Genomic DNA, 21107 nt, shown 5'->3' on the forward strand with positions numbered 1-21107 from the left:
CACACATGCATACACACATGCATACATACATAGATACATACATACATACATACATACATACATACATACATGCATGCATGCATGCATGCATGCATACATACTGCATGCATGCATACATACTACATGCATACATACATACTACATGCATACATGCATACATACATGCATACATACATACATACATACATACATACATGCATGCATGCATGCATGCATGCATGCATGCATACATACATACATGCATGCATACATACATGCATGCATACATGCATACATATATACATACATACATACATACATACATACATACATACATACATACATACATACATACATACATACATACATACATGCATACACACATGCATACACACATGCATACATACATACTACTACATGCATACATACTATATGCATGCATACATGCATACATGCATGCATGCATACATACTACATACATACATACATACACACACACACACACACACATACATACACACATACATATTGAATACATGCATACATACATACTACTACATGCATGCATACTATATGCATACATACATACATACATGCATGCATACATACTACATACATATATATATATATATATATATATATATATATATATATATATATATATATATAAAATCTTTATACTTATAAATAGATAGATTATATATATATACATACACACACACACACACACACATATATATGCAAATATTTTTTTAATATATAGTTTTATGTAAACACAAACTTTTATTTTGAATGTGATTAATCGATTGCCCAGCACAATTATAATAATTATATTTTCTATATGTATTTTACATATAATTTATACATACATCACAAATTTATATTTATTATGTTGTATCTTGTATATTATGTATGTATCTTATTTATTATCATCATAATAAGTTATGGCAGTAAAGACTGTTAGTGTAATTTCATTTGATATTTATATTAATGTAATATACAATTAAATTGTAAAATATAATTTAATTATGAATAGAATATTGAATTATCACATCATATTATCGTCACAATAAGTGCTTAATTAAATGTAGGGACAGACTCTGGCCAAAGGCTTGCGTGTGTATGAGTGCTGGCCGAGGGCATCCTGCGGTGGATCTGCCCATGTCTTGCTATGCCAGGGTTAATGTTAACCCAGCGTGACGTGGCACCGGTGGAATCTGGGTCAAGAGGAGCGCTATCTGTGCTCTCTGCACTGCCGCAGCACAGCCTCGCCTCCCCTCCACCCACGTGACTTCCCTCCGCCCGCTGCGTCGTCTGAGGGGAGGGAGAGGGTGGGGTCGCTCTTCTCTCTGGTTGGGTGGTAGTAGTAGTAGAGGCGAAAGCACGTGGAGGCACATGCTGCTGAATGCTGCAGTGGCCCTGCATTCACACCCATCATCTCTCAGACCGGCAGAATCTGACATGGCTACTCATTCTGCTGATAGGATTTTACTCCTTCTCACTGAAATCACCTCATTTGAATTTGGAAGTAGATATTTCCACTTCAGATGCACTCATTTACTGTTTACACTGCAAACATAATTTTTTTTTAACTTAGTATTTTTGTCTTGTTTTCAGTCCAAATATCTAAAAAATCTTACATTTAAGAAGCATTTACTAGATAAGCAAAAGTTTTGTCTTATTTTGGGGGATCTCAAAATTAAGGGAGTTTTTGCTTGAAATAAGCAAAATAATCTGCCAATGGGGTAAGCAAAATAATCTTAATTCAAACAGAAAACAAGATTATTTTGCTTACCCCATTGGCCGATTTTGCTTATTTTAAGCAAAAACTCCCTTAATTTTGAGTTAGTTTCCCCGAAAATAAGACGACAACTTTTGCTTGTCTAGTAAATGCATCTTAATGTAAGATTTTTTAAATATTTGGACTGAAAACAAGACAAAAATACTAAGTAAGAAAAGTATTTTTTGCAGTATGTCTTAAATTTGGTAGTCATAATAAAAAAGTGTTGCTCTTACTAATGCTGGTCAAATTCATTTTGTATATATTAAATGATATAGAATATTCATGAACATTTATTATTATATTATCATTTATATATTCATTATCATTTTATTTAGCAGTTTTCTTGTGGTAAAAAAGGTTTCGCTTTAGTAGTTGAATGTATCTTATCTATAACTTGATTGAATGACATGAGGAAGCTTGTGAGGTTTATCAAACTGTTCCACTTTTGTGTCCGAATTAGTTTTGAGTCACATGACACTTTTCCTAGTGCCGCACTCATGATTAATTTATTCAAGTTCTTTTAACTCCTGTCGAGTACTCCCGTGCTCCGCTCCTATTGGCTGGCGGCACATTTTTGGGTTGAAAAATATTTTAGGCTCCATGGAAACAGCAGAATGTTCGGTCTCCCTCCTTAGCCAATCGGATTACAGGGTGCATGTTGTAGTCAAATGAGCAACATTTAGTTTAGATGGTACCATCCCTCTCCAATCTGAGGGGTGTAAAGCTGACGGGGGGGTGCTTATTTAGTCTCTCTGTTTGCTTAAATCCCGAATGCCACGAGAACACGAGCATGCCAAGATTTAAAGACGGCACACCCCCGCTCCCACTGTGGGTCAGTGAGGCACTGTGGTGACCCATTTTCAAAGCGGTTCGTTTCGAGGGGAAGCAAAGTCCTTCAAAGAAATAAACAAAGTTTCCTTTTCGGTTTGAACACAGAAGCCTGTCCTTGGGCTTTGAATGTGTTTGAGCTCTCCGTTCCTCTTGAGGGTCCTCTGTGGGTTTTCTCGGTGACTCCTGCGGATGAATAAGAGCTCTTTTCAGGGAACGCATGATTCTTACAGCCCTCATCTCAAAGGGAGGGGGACTTCAGTGTGTCAGTTTCACACTATAGAGACACTTTGACTGCTAGAGGGCGGTATGATCCTGCCGTAGGATCCACCCATGAGTGCTGCAGTCGAACTGCATCCTCAGCAGCATGTCCTCCTTCCACCTGCAGGAACTGGGGTGTGTGTTCAGAGGGGAATGCTGCAGCATTGGGTCTCCCCTGATTTCTGCACTGCCCCGAGCAGATGTTCCCTGTCACGCTCATGTGTGTGTGGCCAGATGTTGCTGTCGCCAGCACAGGTGCCACAGGTCTTGATGCGAATTGAGGCAACCTGAACGTGTTCTTGTGTTTGAAGGCAAATAAAATGGTGTACACCTTGATTCAAAAATCGCCATTCTGAAAGCATCACTTTTCCTTTTTATCTCGTCTTTTAGGTGTCTGACAGGTCGGGATGGGGAATCTGATCAAGGTTCTCACGCGGGATATTGAAAACAATACAGGGAACTTTTTCCTGGACTTTGAAAGTAAGTGAATGTACATACGTTCGTTTTAGCATCAATGATCCCAGGATGTGTGATGTTAAAGGGATAGTTCACCCAAAAACGACACTTTTATGTTTATCTGCTTGCCATCAGGGCATCCAAGATGTAGGTGACTTTGTTTCTTCAGTAGAACACAAATTAAGGTTTTTAACAGTGTGATAGTCGTATAATGCATGTCTATGGGGATATTTTAGAGTATGAGAGCAATGAGAGTAAAAACACATAGACATATGAATCCTTATTAAACCCTGTGGCTCGTGGCGACACATTGATGTCTTAAGACAAGAAACGAACAGTATTTATGTCAAAAATGTTACCTCTTATCAGACGAATGTCATCTAGTTTTCCCAGCGCCATAACTTCTGGCGAATGAGGTCAAAATACTGGCGTGATCAAAGATATTAATTTGACCGATCCGCGCAGCCACTAAAGAGGCATCTATGTATATATCTATGCTCGTGCCGGTATTTTGACCTTATTCGCCGGAAGTGATGGCGCGGGGACGGCTGATGCAGAGCCATAGAAAAAAATTAAATACATTTTTAAATATGAATATTTTTCTTACACAAACGCATCGATTCGCTTCAGAAGGCCTTTATTAACACCCAAGAGCCGCGTGGAGCAGTTATTTGATGGACAGATGCATTTTTTTATGGACTTCAAAAACAGAGCAACTATTACTGCAGTTATAAAGCTTGGATTAGCCTGGACATTTTTAATAGAACTCAGATTGTATTCGTCTGAAAGAAGAATGTCATATACACCTCGGATGACTTGAGGGTGAGTAAATCATGGGCTAATTTTCATTTTTGGGTGAACTATCCCTTTAAGTATAGGGATCGTAGTTGATCCATATTCTTCGTACCTCACTTAATACATCTGAGATGATTGGACAGATGCCAGATCTAATCCTGATAACTGATCTCTGACTAATGAATGATACATTCATTAGAATCCATTCATTCTTTCCAAATACAGCGCTTCATCTGGTTAAACTGTTTTCATATCGCAATATACTGTATATCGCAAAAAGACAAATACAGTTTTTTCAAAGTTACAACCTCTATATTACCTGAAGTCAAGAGCTAGGCGATAAATCATACACCGACAGTATATTCAGTGATTTTACTGGTGTAAAATTAAACAAAACTGTGAATATTGTACTAACAGAAATTGCTATTATAATTATTAATATATTATGTTATTTATATTATAGAATTAATATTTATTATAAATAACTAGTATTACTAATTACTATAATTGATAGTAAATAATGATTAATATTACTAGTTACTATTAACTTGCTAATTACTATAACCGTATATAATTATTCATATTATAAATAATATATGTTTTAAATAATTACTATAAATATAATTCATTAGTATGATAATAATGACGATCATGATGACTATGAATAATTATTATTACTGATATTAATTATTATAAATATATAATTGCAAATAATTACTATTACTAGGGAGGGACTATTAATGATTGCATTAACTATAGCTATTTATAAATAATAATAATACATTATTATTATTAACTAGATCTAATAAGATTTTATTATTTACAACTAGATGTTTTATTGTAATTAACTCCTTGTGTCTAATTAGCTACAGAGGCAGTTGCTCTTTCTAAAAGCATATATTGAACGACAAAAAAAATATAAATATATAGACACAAATATTTAAAGCTACACTGATATTTTCCCTCATCTAGTGGTGAAAAGGTATATGACCATCCAGTGAATATTAGTTTCTCTTCCTCTCAATTCCGATTTCGTTTTAACTCCTACGGTGGCCGATTTAGTCCAAGATTAATATGACTTCCAGTTCGACCTCGTCCACATTCGACACGGTGCCATCGAGTGTTAAAACGTGAAAGGCGAAGCTTGAATTTACGGGTATGTCCCTCTTTGGCTAATGTACTTTCAAGATGGAGGGGCAACATGGAGACCGGCATTCGAACCCCTCACCCGTATGTATTTTCAATGGCATATTATAAACTTACGAGAATACTTTATTACTTGAAAGAAGTAAATATACATTAATGAGCACATATATTTTTGAAAGAACGAAGTGTTTTTAGCTAAGAAAAAGCTACACTGTGTAACTTTTTTAGTTTAAAGCTATAACGCCCCACCCCAGATCCAGCTAAAGAAAAGGAATGTAGTTCCAGCAGCGAATCTGATCTGATCTCTCCTCTGCAGATGCCAAGCCCACAGAAGCTGAGAGGAGAGTATGGGAGGAGGTCAATGCGGTGCTAGCCGAGGCTGTGATTGTCCTACAGGACCTGCAGTCCTACAGCGGAGCAGGGGAAGCCATCAGACAGGCGAGTACAGCTTCTTCAGACATCAGCTCTGTGTCGCTCTTCATGACACAAACTCCTTTCATTTCTGTTGTTGGTAATGTTTAAGTGTGTGCATGTTGTCTCCTCAGGCCATACAGCATCCCAGTGATGAGCGTGTGCAGGAGGGAGCGTGGGGCGCTGTGGTCCCACTGGTTGGCAAACTAAAGAAGTTTTATGAGTTCTCACTAAAACTGGGTATGTCATTTTTCTCTTTTCTTTAAAGTGCACAGCACAGAACTATAAATAATAACATATACAGCTATTTTTACCTAGAGGCACAGGTGATAAATGAGAGGTCACTTTTAATGAGTGCCACAGTTCCTCATATATGGTCCACTCACCCACTTACCATGTCCTGTAGTGTTTGCATCTGCTTTGATTTTCAGTGAGATGATTATTTTTGAGGCTTGATTCATCAGTAAGATCTAACGTATACCAGTGCACATGTCAGCATCCCACAATAGTGAGGTTATATAAGCCCAGGTATTACTAAACTGTCCTTACATCTGCTCATATGCTCCTTCACCTTTCTTAATTAGAGATAAGGATTTGAATTGAGCTGAAATCACCCTACTGTCATATAGCTATACATAGTAAAACACACACACACACACACACACACACACACACATCAACCCGAGCAAGAGCACGCCCATCAACGAGCTTCATTCGTGTTATGGGAGCCGTCGGCAGCGCTGACATTTTGTTTCTCAAACTTTATGATGCCAAGGACCCCCAATATGATGAACCTTTTATGAGGGACCCCCTTCCTAAAATCAATTTATTTTATTTTTTATGTATGAAAAACATTCAAATCTGTTAAGATAAATAGTAAGTGTGACAGTATAAATACTACATATTGTTTCCAAACTTAAATTGGCTATATTTAAAGGGATAGTTCACCCAAAAATGAAAATTATCCCACAATTTACTCACTCCCAAGTCATCCTAGGTGTATGTGACATTCTTAAAAAAGTTATATTAAAAAAAAAATCCTGGCTCTTCCAAGCTTTATAATGGGAGTGAGTAGCTGCCCAAAAAAGTGCACACTGCAAAAAGTGCTTTTCTTACTTAGTATTTTTGTCTTGTTTTCAGTCCAAATATCTAAAAAATCTTACATTAAGAAGCATTTACTAGACAAGCAAAAAAAATTGTCTCGTTTTGGGGGAAAATAACTCAAAATTAAGTGAGTTTTTGCTTAAAATAAGCAAAATAATCTTCCAATGAGGTAAACAAAATAATCTTGTTTTCTGTTTGAATTAAGATTATTTTGTTTACCCCATTGGCAGATTATTTTGCTTATTTTAAGCAACACCTCCCTTAATTTTGAGTTATTTCCACCCAAAACAAGACAACAACTTTTGCTTGTCTAGTAAATGCTTCTTAATGTAAGATTTTTTAGATATTTGGACTGAAAACAAGACAAAAGTACTAAGTAAGAAAAGCATTTTTTGCAGTGCATCCATCCATTATAAAAGTGCCCCACACAGCTCCGGGGGGTTAATAAATGCCTTCTGAAGTGAATCGATGGCTGTGTGTAAGAAAAATATCCATAATATTTAAAAATTCTGGAAAGTATGTATACAGCAAGATACATTTAGATATGAAACTGTTAGAATATACATTTTTGCTTTGTCTTTTTTTATTCTCTGAAAGTTTCTCTGGACCCCTGGGGGTCCCCGGAACCCAGTTTGAAAACCCCTGGTTTAGACCATGAAATCAACAGTGTCATTAAAGAAGTGTGTTTGTGGTTGTGAGGGAAAGATAGCTTTGTTCAGCTTCCCAAATAACCCAGAGTTAAACAGTGGTTGTTCCCGGTCATGAGTGGAAACCGCATGCAGTGAGTGAAACTGTGTGTGTTTTGTTGGCAATCGGCGCTTAAGTGCATATAATGTGAACAACACGAACGTATAGAGAATCGGAAGTTATCTAGGGATAATGCCATGATTGTGTGTGTGTGTGTGTGTTCATGACTCTTTAGCTCCGCCCACTGCACACCTTCACGGCTGTTTTCGGAAAGAATCGATACAGTGTATCTGTCTTTTATAAATATGATAAAACTAAAGACTCTTCAGAGATATGAAGGATGCGATACTATAGGTCCTCAAGATTAACATGAGAGAATGTGTGTATCCTTTAAGCAGTGTCACATGAGCAAGACTGCTGTTGTACTGAATATAAGCAGTCTGTGGACTCGTACCCACAGCTACATTAACTGTTGTATATGTTTTTGAGTTCTGAAATATTGTGATATTCTTGAGAGAGTTCTGTTCCGACTCAATGCATGTTCCGGGGGAACAAGCCATAAACAGAGCAGCTGTGCGTCATAATTGGATTATTATGCTCTTTGGTCAAGGCCAGTTTCCTTCACCACATCTAGAAACACCGCTCTCATCATCTCTGACAGTACACACCCCACATCTACTGTACCTTTACTGACACATTCATTATCCTAGAAAGAAATGTTCTTCAGAAAAGTTTGAAGTTGGTAAGATTTTATCTTATGCTTACCAATACTTTGACTAGAAATACAGTAAAAACTGCAATATTGTGAAATAATATTACAATTCAAAATAACTATTTTATATTAAGTATTTAAAGGGATGATGAAAAAGGAGAGCAAAAAATCAATAATAACCCCCCAATAACCAAAACAAGCAGGTTCAACCCCCCCAATATTTATAGCCAAAGAATCAAGCTATTAATAATTATATACATCGCACGTTCAGAGCTTTTCTAAGCACCAAGTTCCCACACAAACTGAAGGACAAACTATCTGCACAATATGACTGAAGCCCGGTTTATTGAGTTGTACGCGAGTGGAGAAAGTGTGATAAGATTTGCCGTTCATATCGCGACGCTGATGATAAAATGTGATAATTACTTTAAAATCCTATGGGGAAAGTCAAACATGATCTACAACAGCCACATAAACTAAAAGAGCTGATGAAAAGAGGAGAAAACATCCTCCTGCACCATAAACTAGAACGCTACTCATGACCACACACACTAGAATCATCACGTTCTGTTGTATTTTTGACTAACTTTACTAAATTTACAATATATAATCTAAGGGAATAGATTTTTCACTAAAGATGTATATTACAACTGTGGCATGTTGTAGCTATAGCTTCTAAGTGTGTGTGTTGCTATTTTTCATTACAAATGCTATAGATAAAAAGGAAAGAAACAGTTTAACATTGGCCTGGTAATGAGAAGTCATAAATGGTCTTAACTCCGTATTGTAACAAACGCTATAGTTAAACAATTACAAGAACTGTTGCTTTTTCTTAAGGCCAAGTACATGTTAGAATCAATAGGACCTTCTTGAATTATTGATAAGCGATTGATTTTCCTCAAAAATGTGTTCTGCTAATAATGACAGATATTAGCTAAACCTGGCTTTCAGATATTTACACATTTTTATACATTTTCAAAATAAGAACATTTTAAGTGCAGTTAGTTTGACCTATGATAGCACTATAATTTAGAAAATTCAGTCAAACTGATACGTTTTTAGGTGCTTAAATAAAATTAAATGCATCATATCCGATGTAAACAAGTAATTGTTAACTAGGTTATTACTTTTTTGCAGCTGTTATCAATGCATATGTGGATGATACCACAAAAGAACATGTTGCAAAAACAAACAAACAAATAAATGAATAAATAGACTCCGGGACTCTGCCAAAATCCCCCCAATGTTCAGACCAAAACTACGCCCTTGGTTGTGCTGCTTAACATTTTTATGGAAACCATACTTCATTTATTTTTCAGGATTCTTTGATGAATAGAAAATTCAAATTAACAGAATTTATTTCAAATAGAAATCTTTTGACTTGACTGTGATTCTCTTTACTGATTCCCAGGGGACACACACACACACACACACACACACTGATAAAACATACCTTGAAAGCACTGCTAATCTGACAAATGAATACACACAATCACACATCATCTGAACATTTTTGGTATTACATGCCATTGATGTATTATTCAGAAATATTGTTTTATTAATCTTGTATGTCTCAAAGGATCTGCTATGCTCTGTGAATAGGTTTGAGTGATTCGTATGGAGGGTCTGATGTTTAAAAATGGGTCATGACCTAATTAAACATGACATGGCCCTTAATCACACATCAACACCAGCCAATGGCAGTGCTCTCTGGAGGAGAGGCTCTGGTGGAGCATCAAAGGGCAGACTGTGGTCTTGTTTAAAATTGGGAGACCATAACCAGTATGCATACCTCTATTCAGCATAATAATAATCAGTTGTGTTTCTTCTGTGTCTCTTGTAGAAGACTCTCTTCAGGGTCTGCTGGAGTTCCTCACAAGCTCGCGTTGTAGCCCAACTCAGCATCTGGAGCAGGAGCAGGCGCTGGCGCGGCAGTTCGCGGAGATTTTGCATTTCACGCTGCGCTTCGATGAGCTGAAGGTAACCAGGCAACCTCTGGCCACACCCACGCTGCACTTTTCTTCCAGTCATATCCTCCTTGGGATCATCTGCTTCGGAAAAAACACTGCGAGATCACAACAATTAGGTATAATAAGAGGATGTGGAGCAAAGGTGTAAGGAGCAACACCCTATTAAGTGGAACTCCAGCATCCTGCGTTTCATCTCAGCCCCCTAAAATCTGCAATTAACACAGCTGACCATTCAAAACCTGTATTATATTTATACTTATTCATTTATTAGACTTACAAATGAGGAACATCACAAGCAGTGAGAATGCAATCTCTCTTCAAACTGCAGCATTTAAAATGGATCAAACGGAAATAGCAGTTTTCTTCAATAGTGTGCCGTACATCCAAGTGCAACAGATTACTGAAAAAGAAAGAAATGTAGGGTGCGGTGTTGGCTCTTTATATCGGTTGTTGATTGGCTGGGGGCAGATCTAAATGTGAGCTTACAGTCGACTGTAAAACCCTGTTTACACCCGGTATGTTTTTGTCAATCTGATCACAAGTGAACGACACTAAATACAGGAGTAAACAGGGTCTAAAACATGTTGTGCTGGTCCACTTTCAACCACTTCCAGAGGTAGTCAAACACATTCAACCCGATTGCTTTCGTGGTGTAGATGCTCTCATGTGGACGAATGCATTCAAACAACCACAAAAAAAAAAACGCCTACTGTTCACCTACTGACCTAATACGTAAACATTAACCCCAAGAGGACTGCACAGTTTTGGGGCCCTTTAGAAGTTTTGACATGCTCTGACAATTGTGCTTTTTTCAGTTTCTTATAAACACATTAACCCCTAGGAGTCTGAGCTGTTTCGGGGGCCTTTAGAAGTTTTGACATGCTTCACATTAATGGCAAAAGGGATATTACACTGTATTCAGCACAAACTGGGCTACCATAATATGTGAGCAACATGTATGTACATGCTTGTATTTTAGAGAGAATAATGTTTATGCGTGTTTTTTTGGGGAAAAAAAGAAAAAAATGTAAGTCACTGAATTAAGGCCACACAAGATATGTGTCCACAAGACTTTTGACTAATGGGTGTTGTTGTCTAGAGTTTTTGCGTCAAACTGATGTGAAAATAATTGTGCCTGCTCATTCACATAAAACCAATATATTAATTTACATTTTGTAAGACACTTTTTCTTTACAAAGCCCGTATGTAAAGGGTTGTGAATAGGGCTGTACGATTAATCGAAAAATAATCGAACCCGAAATTCAGAACCTCTAACCAACGTATTTTTCCCATGTCTGTTATTTCGGTTTTAGTCACGTGACTCCGCCCCGTCAGTCACATCAAGTGCAGTTTGCAGAGCAGTTATCTTTGTTTATCGATGCCCAGAATCACTATAGTAACTGCATGTTTTACACAGTTTATACAGGTCAGTTAATTGCCGTTCTTCTTTTAGCCTACGCGCTGCAACACACACACAAACGGCGCGCACAAGCCCCGAAGCCAGATCACTTTCACTTTCGTCCTCATAAAGTTTGTCAAGTAAATGCGTTTAAAGGCTTGAACATTTAAAGCGATTGTGCACTATTCAAAAACAACAACGGAAAACTTCTCCGTTCAGTGCTCAGCTTTTTTCTGTGACAGAGCCGAGCCGTGTCGCGTCTCTGACAACACGCGCGCCCTGAAGGCAGATCTTTCACCTGCGTCCTCACAAAGCTTTGTCATTTGTATGTGTTTTAAGGCCTGCCAGTTTGAACATTGAAGTGATTTTAGACCATCAGATGTGTATTATGTTGAACTAATGCCTGATATATTGTGACACACGAACACTCAGAAGCTCGCACATCACGTGAAGATCATGTGCAGAGAGCAGCGCAGAAACGCAGTGTCAACGCTGTCCTGTGACTAAAGTAAAGTCACTAAAGTAGCTTAGAAACTCAACCGGTATAGGCATATATTTCAATACCTTTGAAGTACAAACCACAGCTTCATAATGAATAAAGACGGTATGAGTAATTCACACACAATCACTCTCTCATTAATGCATTCAAATAAATGTAATGTACGCCTACTGTGTTAATGTATCTGTATCTGATGTACAACAAACAGAAATCTGCCCCATAGACAATAACTGCTGAAAGTAAACCGTTTCCTTCAAGTATTTTAAAATCACAAAGAAATGCACTTTTTTCATTAGAAAAACAAATTCCACCTTTTAATAGTAGAAAATATTTACGGTAAAAACCTTATCAGGAACTTCCTTACGAGGGCAAAAAATGGAAAAAAAAAGAAAAAGAAAAAGAACTGTTCATTAATCATAATCGAGGTAAAATGTTCAATTAATCGAGGTTTTTATTTTTGGTCAAATCGTTACAGCCCTAGGTGTGAATGATCATGAATAATGATGTGATTTACACCTGAGAAAACAAAAGACCCGCATAATGAGCCACATAATGAATGAGCCTTCGAGTCAGGTATGTGAGAGGGAGCTAAGGAACAGGACAAAAGAAATATATTTTGTTGTAGTTTATTTAGAATATAGTTAACAATATAAAGTGAGAGCCAAAGGCACATTAGAAAGGCCTATTTTTATATATATATATATATATATATTTGTGTAAATAGTTTAGCAACACTGAGTGAACTTTTAAAAGTTTGAGTTCCAGTGATGTTTGTGATTGTTACACATGTTCGACCACAGCAAAGTTACGTAATTGGTAAGTCTGTGCTTTTTCTCTTACTGCTGTGCCTGTGTTTGTATGTATTTGTTTACCGTTGCAAGCAATCTTTAAATAACACATTGCAAAAATGGTGTTTGCTGTGAGAAACAGACCTCGGGTTTGGGCTTAACATGTAAATGTATTGGTCGGGTTAAATGATCTCGGGTACGGGCCGGGTTTGGGCTTCAGTTTAAAGCCTGTGCAGACCTCTAGGAGAGACTGAATGAATAAATACATGCTTTCAAGGCTAAATGATTGTAGAATCTGACATTTTCCATTTTCTCCAGAAGATCGAGTTATGACATTTCGATTAAACATTACAAGGTCAATTTTTTTTTACAAATATGAAACCTGCACAGATGATCATTCACAAAATCTATAACATGCGTTTCGGGTAAATTTTCATTTCATGCCAACAGTAAAGCAGCTTTATTTTAATTTTTTCCACATATAACAACAACAACAACAACGAATACAAAACACAAAGAACAACATATAAAAATATAGATAAAAAGAGGAAAATGGAGATGCAATGTAAAATGGTTAAATCAACTTTATAAAATAATTCACCCCTGCCCCTCATTGAATATGTGATCTTCTCTAAAGGTACACAGCTGCAGACCTCCGACAACCACAATCCAATTGGCACATCAGTGTCTGCTTTCCATTTCAAAGAAATACATTTTTTAGCTATTATTATCAACATTTGAGTAAGCTTAATAGCTTGACTGTTTCGGAGATTAGAGTTGGCAAAATTACCCAATAAACACACCTCTGGATCCATTGGAAAATCTATTCCATGAATCTGTGATATATTATCACATACTTTTAGGGCACAACCAGGTAGAATGCAAAAATGTTCCTTCTTCTGCACCACATCTGAAGCGGAGAGGTGAAATACTGTTGTTAAAGTTATGTAATCTAGATGGAGTGTAGTAAAGCTGGTGTAAAAAATTAAACTTAATTAAATTCATCTACACCTAGAATTCAAGGTTGAGGTGACCTCATCTTTACGAGCAGCTTTATTTTTAAACCTCAAACCTCTCCTCAGTTTTCTACTATCACACAATGCCATGTGTATGCTAGAATTTAGTTGTAAGCCACTGAATTTCATATCCAATTAGTTAACTTAATTTGCACGCAAGTGATTCAGCTAATTAGTTGAACTATTGGACCAGAAAGTCCAGTAACAACCAATTACTCATATTAATGTGAATCTTCGTTTATGGCACTGATGAAGTCTGTCACCAGACCCAGCGGTGGATGCAATGGCCATATGCTCAGTTGATTTTGAAATTGCTCACTTGAAAATGAAAAATGCATGAATGCTGTGTTTACACGTTCACATTCCCATATTCAGCAGAAATGCAATTTTCAGCTGCATTTAAATACTCATCTGCTCTCTCGCCAGATGACCAACCCCGCCATCCAGAATGACTTCAGCTACTACAGAAGGACCTTAAGCCGCATGCGTATCATCAACCAAACAGTGAGTATGGAAATATCCCTCATTATCAGACGGCTTATGTTTTAGTGATGCCCTGTTCCCCCGTGTCCCAGGGGTTAATGGGAGCTATTCTGTTCTCTAATGTTCTGGATCATTAGGTGGCTGAGCGGCACAAGATCCTGACTCAGGAAAACATCGCATTCATCTCGTTCTCTCCATCTTTTTCTGCTTTTGATTTTGTTGGTCTCCTCCCGTACGGCCGCTTTTATCTTTTAGCTGACACAAGTGTGTTGGTTTGACGTGGAGATGGTAACGACTTGAGTCTCATTAGCGTGTGCTGTATCATCAGCGAGCGGCTCAGCAGGGGTTGACACAGAGGATCGTTGACCCTGCCTCGCCAATTAAAAGCACTCTCTGTGAGGAATAATTACAACAGCCGCTTTCATCTCATGAAACATGAGCTCGGCTGTGGAAGAGCACGTATTAGGAATTCTGGACATGTCTGTGGATTTAAGCAGGATTTACATTCAGTTTTTAGCATACAGTAATGAATGAAATGTTTCAAGTCAGCTAAAATGCTTTTTCAGCACACCAGAATGCCCGATTTCCACATCCATTTCCATGATTAACTACTTAAGTAAAGCTGACCAAGGAAAAGCGCATCCATAACCTCCAAAAAGCCCATTGGCTCGACTGACCCCTTTAGTTTAAATCTTCAAAAGTATGGATTTCTCACATTTTAGATACTGAAAAAAAACCCCACGTGTGTTCTTTCTGCAGGCGGAAGAGCATAATGAGGTTGACAACGAACTGGCCAATCGCATGTCTCTCTTCTACGCCAATGCCACGCCCATGCTGAAGACGTTAAGCGATGCCACAACTAAATTTGTATCAAAGGTGGGTGTGTTGATTATAACATGCCTTACACAGCTCAAACCACTCAAATGTATGTAAGCTAAATAGACAAACAAGTCCAGATGCCCATGAATAAATTCCACTTAGTGTCAGAAAATGCATGCTTCAGTGACGCATCTATACAAGGATGTTTCTCATTCACTTAAAAATCATCATAACCCATTTTTCTCTCTCTATCTGATCAGCATGCAGAACTACCCGTAGAGAACACAACAGATTGCCTGAGTACGATGGCAAGCGTGTGTAAAGTCATGTTAGAGACACCGTAAGTTAAACATTTGTGTTTAATCATTGTGCTCGTGTTTCTTCTGTTGCAGGCTTTAACTTTGTAATTTATCCTGTGTGTGTGTGTGTGTGTGTGTGTGTGTGTTTGTATTGATCAGGGAGTACCGCACTCGTTTTGCCAGTGAGGACACAGTGTTATTCTGTCTGCGTGTGATGGTCGGGGTGATCATCCTATACGACTATGTCCATCCAGCTGGAGCTTTCGTAAAGTCCTCCAAAATCGATGTATGATTTTAGTCACATTTATTTAATTTAAATGTATTTTTTTTAATTCACTTCATTATGCTGATTCATTTATTAAGTCCAATTGGAAATCTGATTGTATCTTTATCAATAGGTTAATTGGGCATGTCAATTGAACACACAACATTAAAAATGAATGTATTTGATCACCAAATAAGCATTTATATCATTACTTTATGATTAAATGCAAAATATTTATCTAAATGGTAACGATTTACAAAAAAGTCTTTGTTAACATTAGTTAATGTATTAACTAATGTTAAATAAATATATTATATTATATTAATAGTATTTATTAATAGATTTATTAATCTGTATTATCATTAGTTAATACAAATATAGTCATTCATTGTTAGTTCAGTGCATTAACTAATGTTAACAAATACAACTGGATTTTAATAATGTATTAGTAAATGCTGAAATTAATATTAAGATTAATAAATGCTGTAGAAGTGCAGTTGGTTAACATGGACTTAACAAATTAATTATTATTGTAAAGTGTTACCAACTAAATTATACTCAAATAATGTGCTAATTAGACAAGCTTAATTAAAAGCAAAACTATATACTGATTACAAAACACAAGTACATGATGTTATTGTCTGTTTTTTTTTCTTTTCTGATACAGATGAAAGGATGCATTAAGGTTCTGCGATATCAGCCGCCCAACAGTGTGGAGGGGCTTCTCAATGCCCTCAGGTCTGTGAGCTTCACACCGCATAACATTACATACGCCGATCAGGCATAACATTATGACAGGTGAAGCTCATTGATGCACGTGTGGTCAGATCAAACAGACGAGCTACTGGAGCTCAAATTGCTCATGAAGTTAATGCTGGTTCTGATAGAAAGGTGTGAGAATACACAGTGCATCTTAGTTTGTTGCGTATGGGGCTGAATAGCATATATTAGGAAGGTGATTATAATGTTATGCCGGATCAGTGTGAATGGACATCCATATAAGACTTTGTTTCTGCTGAAACCCGTGTGGCGTGTAAAGATTTTCAGTGCATTTCTCTCTTGACTCTCATAGGTACACAACAAAACATTTGAACGATGAGACTACCTCCAAGCAAATCAAAAACATGTTACAAGCTTGACTGTGTCTGCCTAAAGTATTACCTCTCAAATACACTGGATGAGACGCTTCAGCGGTTTCAGTAATACGACGAGAATAGCCATGTATCTTGTGGCAGCTACTGTTATCAGTCTAATTTTACTGTTGTAGTTTTGTTTTATTTTTTACATTTGACTTTTACTGTTAGCCTTTAAGTCATGTGTGGCCTTTAGATTTCAAACACGCTTCTTTGTTGTGTGGCCGTCCAACAAATCCCTTCCCATATTTCCTCCGGTTGACATTTTGCTTTTTTTAATGACATAATTTACTGTGATTTTTATTAACATGACTCTTTTGAACTGAATAAAGCTATTTTAACCACATGAACTGTGAATGGCTGACTGCTCTTACAGGGTGGGCGCACACTGTACTCTCACCACTTTACAACGTACAAAATAATTAAAAACCCACATCCTTCTGAGTTCAGGATTATTCATCTCCCAGGACTGTGTCCGCTCCAGCATTATACAATAATGTCCATTCCAGGCTGTATTCCTGTTTTTTTTTCTCTCTTTCTTTGGAGTAAGTGTTTTCCCCTGTCAACTTTCTCCTAAAAACTAAAACCAGAATGTTCCGAAATTCCAGGTCAGCTGACTCAGATCAGAATGATTCCCACATCGTCCAGCCCAGGAAGTGGGAGTTTGTTTTAGGGAAGTATGAGTGATACATTCCCTGCTCCAACACACTCCGCGGAGTATTTGATCTCACCCCCTCTGGGAACGCGCTCCATCTGCACGGGATACCCCTCCCAGTTTGTATGACCATCGTATCTGTGACCTCTGCCATGTTTTTCTCTCACTCATCGACTCCAACACACGGTTTCCTCCTGTTTGTCTGGCTGCTCAGCGTGTGTCATCAACAGGCTCATGATTTCCCCACTGCGGAGTGTGTGATTCTTGCCCCCGCTGTCCTCGCTCCTAGTCGGAAGCACACTGTTTTTTTTAATGGCTTTCCTGATGAGCTTGGACACTTTTCCCAGGAGGCTAGTGTGGGGCCAAATTCTTGTCTATTCACTCCTGCCTCTGTGTGTTCTGTGAGAAGGGCAACGTCTGATAACTTCCTGCCAATACTGCGGTGTGTGTGTGCGACCCATAATTCCAGAGCACTACCTCACCGTATGGGCACTGTAATGTAGAGTAAACACCATATGTTCATAAAAGTTCCCACTGCAGCCTAAATTCGGTCTTCACAACAAGTAGTTAATGCAAAAAATGACAAAAGAGTAGTATAAGAGGTCACATGATATGAAAGTTTTGATAAATGCACATCCATAGGATTTATCTAACTTCTGAACCTTGTACTTAAAGGGGCACTTCAGCGCTGGGAAGATGAATGTGTATTTAAACTGGGTCATTTATGTAGTAGAAAAGTGAAATTAGGGGCCAAGCCAACTTTCCCGCCATTTAGAATTTTCCGAAAAACCTACTTTTGCGAACTCGTCCTATACGGTTAGTCCGATTTGCACGAAATTGAACCAGATCATCTTCAGACCATGCTGACAAAAAACGTGCAATTCAAGTTGATTTCTCAAACCATTTTCGAAAAACGCACAAACAAATTTTACGTAACGTGTGCAATGCTTTATCGTATTCAAACCAAACTTGGTACATGTCATCACAAGTATAACCTGAGGCAACATGCAGCGTTTTGACGCAGCGCCAGCTATTTTTGCTTATAACTTCTGAATCCAAAAAAGTGGTCACGTTAGATTAAGGACGGCATGCCGAGTCGGCCATTTTGAATTATGTGCTAAATGCTGTATTTTATGAATGCATGAACGGATTGTTACAAAACTCGGTATGGGTCATCAGCACGATGCCCTGAAGGAGCCTGAGAAGTTTCTAAACAGTGCCACCTAGTGGAGAATTTTCCCCCCAAATGCTTTGGGTGTGGTTTACTTATTTTCACGAGACTCATCTCCTTAGACTCCTGAATCCTTGCTGAGTTCAACGATACCAGACTTGGCAGGTTTCGGCGTATGATTTGTGCAGCGTTGTAATTTAGTGCTTAAAAAACATTAGATGATATCTTCGAAACCGCTAGTCCGATCGAGACGAAACCAGCGTCAGAAGTTGGGAAACATAGGTCGATAGCTTAACTTTATTGCCCAAATGTGTTTTTTTATCTAAATGTCTATAACTCCAAAACTAAATGAGATATTTTCACCAAAATTGACACACACGTATGGGCTCACTCCGAGGACACAAAAATGGTAGGATTGTGCCCCTTGATGGCACTATAATAGAAAAAAACATGACATTCCCATAGACTACAATGCATTTTTCAGCCTTTTTGCCTAAAATCATCTGAAATTGTGTTTAATTGCTCATTGCTGCCGTTTATCTGACACTCCCAGCCATTTTGGCATGTCTTGTCTTCTTATTTGCGCTTGGCCCCGGTATTGCTGCTTGCAGCTATATTTTGAATTTGGTGCCTTCTAGACCGAGAAAAGACAGAAAATGTATTTTTGTCTTGTGGATGAAAGACCACAACTCTCAGAAAAAAACTGAATTTTTAATTATCGGACAAAAAAAGCTCCACAAGTAGTGACCTAGAAAACTGTCTAACACCTGATGGCTGCTCTGTCAAGTCCTCGTCGTCAGTGAGGAACCTGGGTGTGCTCTTTGATACCAATCTCTCATTTGAAAGCCATGTTTCTAGCATCTTAAAAATATATCTAAATTACGGCACATGCTCTCAATGCAAAAGGCTGAAAAGTTAGTTCATGCGTTCATGACCTCAAGGCTAGATTATTGTAATGCTCTACTGGGTGGTTGCCCTGCTCGCTTAATAAATAAACTCCAGCTGGTCCAAAACGCAGCAGCTCGAGTTCTTACTAGAACCAGGAAGTATGACCATATTAGCCCAGTTCTGTCAACACTGGCTGCCTATTAAACATTGCATACTTTTAGATAAAAGATAAAATCTTGCTTATTACTTACAAAGCACTAAATGGTTTAGCTCCCCAGTACTTGAGCAAGCTCTTAACACATTATACTCTATCACGTCTACTGCGCTCTCAAAATTCTGGCCAGCTGATAATACCGAGAATATCGAAATCAACTGCCTAAACTCTGGAACAGTCTTCCTAGCATTGGAAGTCATCCTATGACCTGGAAACCGATCAAGCTCAGCCATCTTGTAGGACATCTCAATGCTCTAATTGCACCGCGAAGAGGCGAGGATGGAGGAGTGAGGCAAGAGCGAGGATACACAGGTGTATCCTTTGCGGAAGTGTTTTATCGACTAAACAATGACGCACGTATAAATTCTCCTCCCCCTTCACATCTTGCCACGGTTTATTCATTATTATTATTATTATTATGTTTACATGTAGAAGACACAAATGTATGTCAAATAACAACTGACAGTTGCAGAATTATATCAAAGCACAAGAAAATGAAAGAAAAAAACTAATATAAAAAGCAGTTAATAACTGGTAATATTAAATAAAATATGGACAAATGTCGTATTTTGTGGTGGTTGAAACTATTACAATATAAATAATTATCTCTAATGTTCAAGAATCCCGACGTGCAAACTAAATCCAGCGGTGTAGAGTCATCATTAATAGACAACGCTTAAGTGACGCTAAAGGGAGCGAGGATATATAATTTCACTTCATTCAATTCCTCCGTCCTCACATCTTTTCCTTGCATCCTTCCCTCGCATCCTGAAGGGGTGGAGATAAGATGCGAGGAAAGTAAGCTAGGAAAGGAAACGAGGATGCACAAATAAGGATTGAGAAGCACCCCTGATTAGGGCTGTGCAATATATCGAAATATCGCAAATGTTTATATCGCAAGGGTACGCAATATCTGAATGATTTTAATAGGCTACTTCAACATTGTGAAAAGTGTACGTTTTAGGTTGATGCATATATCAGAGAATAGACTGAGCACACGACTCTTACTTATGTGACTTGACGTCAAAAAGAGTTATTAAACGCAATAACTTGCAAAAAACAACTCCTTGCAGTCTCGCGCTGTCTGACACACACACTGAAACGTGCGCACAAGCGTCTCTCTGAAAGCGTGTGATCCCTTCAGTTTTGTTCCGTGCCTTATTACACACTCGAACTGTCAAATACACACACCGTTATGTCAAAATGGCTGTCTTGACGAGTATTCATGTAAACACAGTCGGTTATGCTTTAAGTGAACGATATCAGTTGGGGAAGGAATTGTTTTGTTTGTTTACATTGATGTTAAAACTATATTGTCAGATTTGTGACATTAATTTTTTGCTAAA

At 37.8% G+C, this 21107-nt stretch overlaps 1 protein-coding gene across 1 annotated transcript in view; it reads left to right on the forward strand.

Annotated features, from left to right (window-relative positions):
* fam49ba (family with sequence similarity 49 member Ba) overlaps window positions 1-17276 on the forward strand; it is a 34477-nt gene extending 17201 nt beyond the window's left edge. The window contains exons 2-11 of the mRNA XM_079819638.1: window positions 3242-3331; window positions 5565-5686; window positions 5794-5899; window positions 10006-10142; window positions 14261-14338; window positions 15077-15193; window positions 15397-15476; window positions 15595-15721; window positions 16368-16438; window positions 16773-17276. Of these exons, the coding sequence (XP_079675764.1) occupies window positions 3259-3331; window positions 5565-5686; window positions 5794-5899; window positions 10006-10142; window positions 14261-14338; window positions 15077-15193; window positions 15397-15476; window positions 15595-15721; window positions 16368-16438; window positions 16773-16839 (978 nt within the window). The 5' untranslated portion in view covers window positions 3242-3258 and the 3' untranslated portion in view covers window positions 16840-17276. The remainder of the gene's footprint in view (window positions 1-3241; window positions 3332-5564; window positions 5687-5793; window positions 5900-10005; window positions 10143-14260; window positions 14339-15076; window positions 15194-15396; window positions 15477-15594; window positions 15722-16367; window positions 16439-16772) is intronic.
* Window positions 17277-21107: the final 3831 nt, after the last annotated feature.

Source organism: Gobio gobio (assembly GCF_949357685.1).
Source record: "Gobio gobio genome assembly, chromosome: 6".
In the NCBI taxonomy this organism is placed as follows: Eukaryota; Metazoa; Chordata; class Actinopteri; order Cypriniformes; family Gobionidae; genus Gobio; species Gobio gobio.